Source organism: Protobothrops mucrosquamatus, unplaced genomic scaffold (genome assembly GCF_001527695.2).
Source record: "Protobothrops mucrosquamatus isolate PMUCROS unplaced genomic scaffold, P.Mucros_1.0 scaffold3170, whole genome shotgun sequence".
NCBI classification, from domain to species: Eukaryota; Metazoa; Chordata; class Lepidosauria; order Squamata; family Viperidae; genus Protobothrops; species Protobothrops mucrosquamatus.
This window is the reverse complement of record NW_015389169.1, coordinates 26230-27812: the sequence shown is the minus strand read 5'-3', so window position 1 is coordinate 27812 and position 1583 is coordinate 26230. Positions and strand designations below refer to the sequence as shown.

Here is a 1583-nt window from a genome sequence, read left to right as displayed (position 1 = left end):
TGGCTACATAGTTGGAGATTATTAGACAGAGTTTCCCAAATCGTATCATTCTCTCTTACTCTGTACTTTCAACCATGTGCCTCTAGGTTAAGACTGTGTCCTCATATTCTCTCAGTCTGTTCTCTTAGGTGACCTTTCCTCAAAACATATTCCAAGTTCATAGAGGGAAGCCAACAGTGGGTTAGAGACCTGGAATTTAAGACAGTTAAGTAAAAAATGATAAACATAAGAGCAGATGATGGACAGAGAGTTTCGTAATAGGCTCAGTGGTATGTCACTTTGAGTCCAGATAGAGAGATGGGCTGAAGCCAAGACGTATTTTTCCAGTACAAAGAAGTTGCACTGTCCCAGGCCTTGGAAGGGATACAAGAAGTGGGGAAAGAACAAGGATTATTATTAAGCACCTTCTGGAACTTATTTTTCAGAAGTAGCATCATGGAATGTGCCATAGGATTCTGATTGCTGTTTTCCTGTGTGAACCCCACAATAAGAAATCTGAAGGTAAAAGGCTTCTCTACGGGAAGAGGCAGGGATAAATTGGTGGATTAGCTAATAGTCATTTGCTGGCCATATTTGGCCAAAGGGCTGCCAGCTACTGACTACTGTAGCAGAGGCTGGAAAACTCTGCAAGAGTGGGCAGGCAGAAATCTTAGGGTGGGGAAAAGAAAGAGCAAAGCCAAGATGTTCCTCCTCCTATAACCCAATCTCTTCATCTTGTTCATCTTCAAAACTGTAGCCCTGTCCCTCCTCTTCTTCTTCTTCCTCCTCCTCCTCCTCTTCTTCCTCTTCTTTTTCATCCTCCTGCTGGGAGCATCCCAGTGGGCTTGAGCTCTCATCCCTCAGTACATCCTGATCCTGCCCTTTAATATTGTCCCAGTCTTTATCCATCACTCCCAGCACATCCTCCAAGATGGAAGGCCCCAAGTCCAGCTGGAAAGAGAGAAGGGATTCAGCGTGGTCCAGTGTGGGACTCTCCAGGGAGAACTTCTGTTGCAGGTCCCAACCTTCTCCATTAGGGGGCTTCCAATCAGCCTTCTCTGGGCTCTGCAGTACTACAAAGCTGCCATCAGGGGTTGATGTTGCTGGACTCTGGACTACTCCATTCCCACTCCCAGGAGGGGAGAGCAGTTCAAAGCAACCAGAAACATCTCCAGGAGAACCAAGAGACCCAGGAGACACTGCTACATCGTGAGGCAAGCCATTGGTCTTGGTGCCCCCATGGTTGCTGAGGAATGATGTATCTCCAAAAGCATCGCCCCCATGGCCAATGTGCATCGTATGTCGAAAGTCCCCCAAAGGGGCGCTAATCATTGCTCGATCCAGACGGGGCCTCTTTTTGGAATGAGAAACGGGGGACTGCTTGAGGATGGGCATCTGAAAAGAGAGACATAACATTAGGATCCAAAGCATTCCCACTGGAACCAGCACAGCCTCCAAGTTAAATTACTTTCCTAAAAACCCAGATTAGAATCACAAAATCTGCCACAAAATCCCCCACTGACACCCATGCACAGCCTAGGTCTCACCTTTTGTGAGGCCCACGAGAACAAAGTGCTATGATGAGGATAAATAAAAGATTGCAC

The 1583-nt window shown here is 46.9% G+C and overlaps 1 protein-coding gene across 1 annotated transcript; it reads right to left on the bottom strand.

Annotated features, from left to right (window-relative positions):
- Nucleotides 1–414: 414 nt before the first annotated feature.
- LOC107297185 (cdc42 effector protein 5-like) lies at nucleotides 415–1374 on the bottom strand (the record flags this gene model as incomplete). The annotated part of the gene is made up of 2 exons (XM_015826545.2): nucleotides 415–495; nucleotides 847–1374. Coding segments are annotated over 2 exons (609 nt in total), but the record flags the coding sequence as incomplete, so codon positions are not given.
- Between the last annotated feature and the right edge of the window lie 209 nt (nucleotides 1375–1583).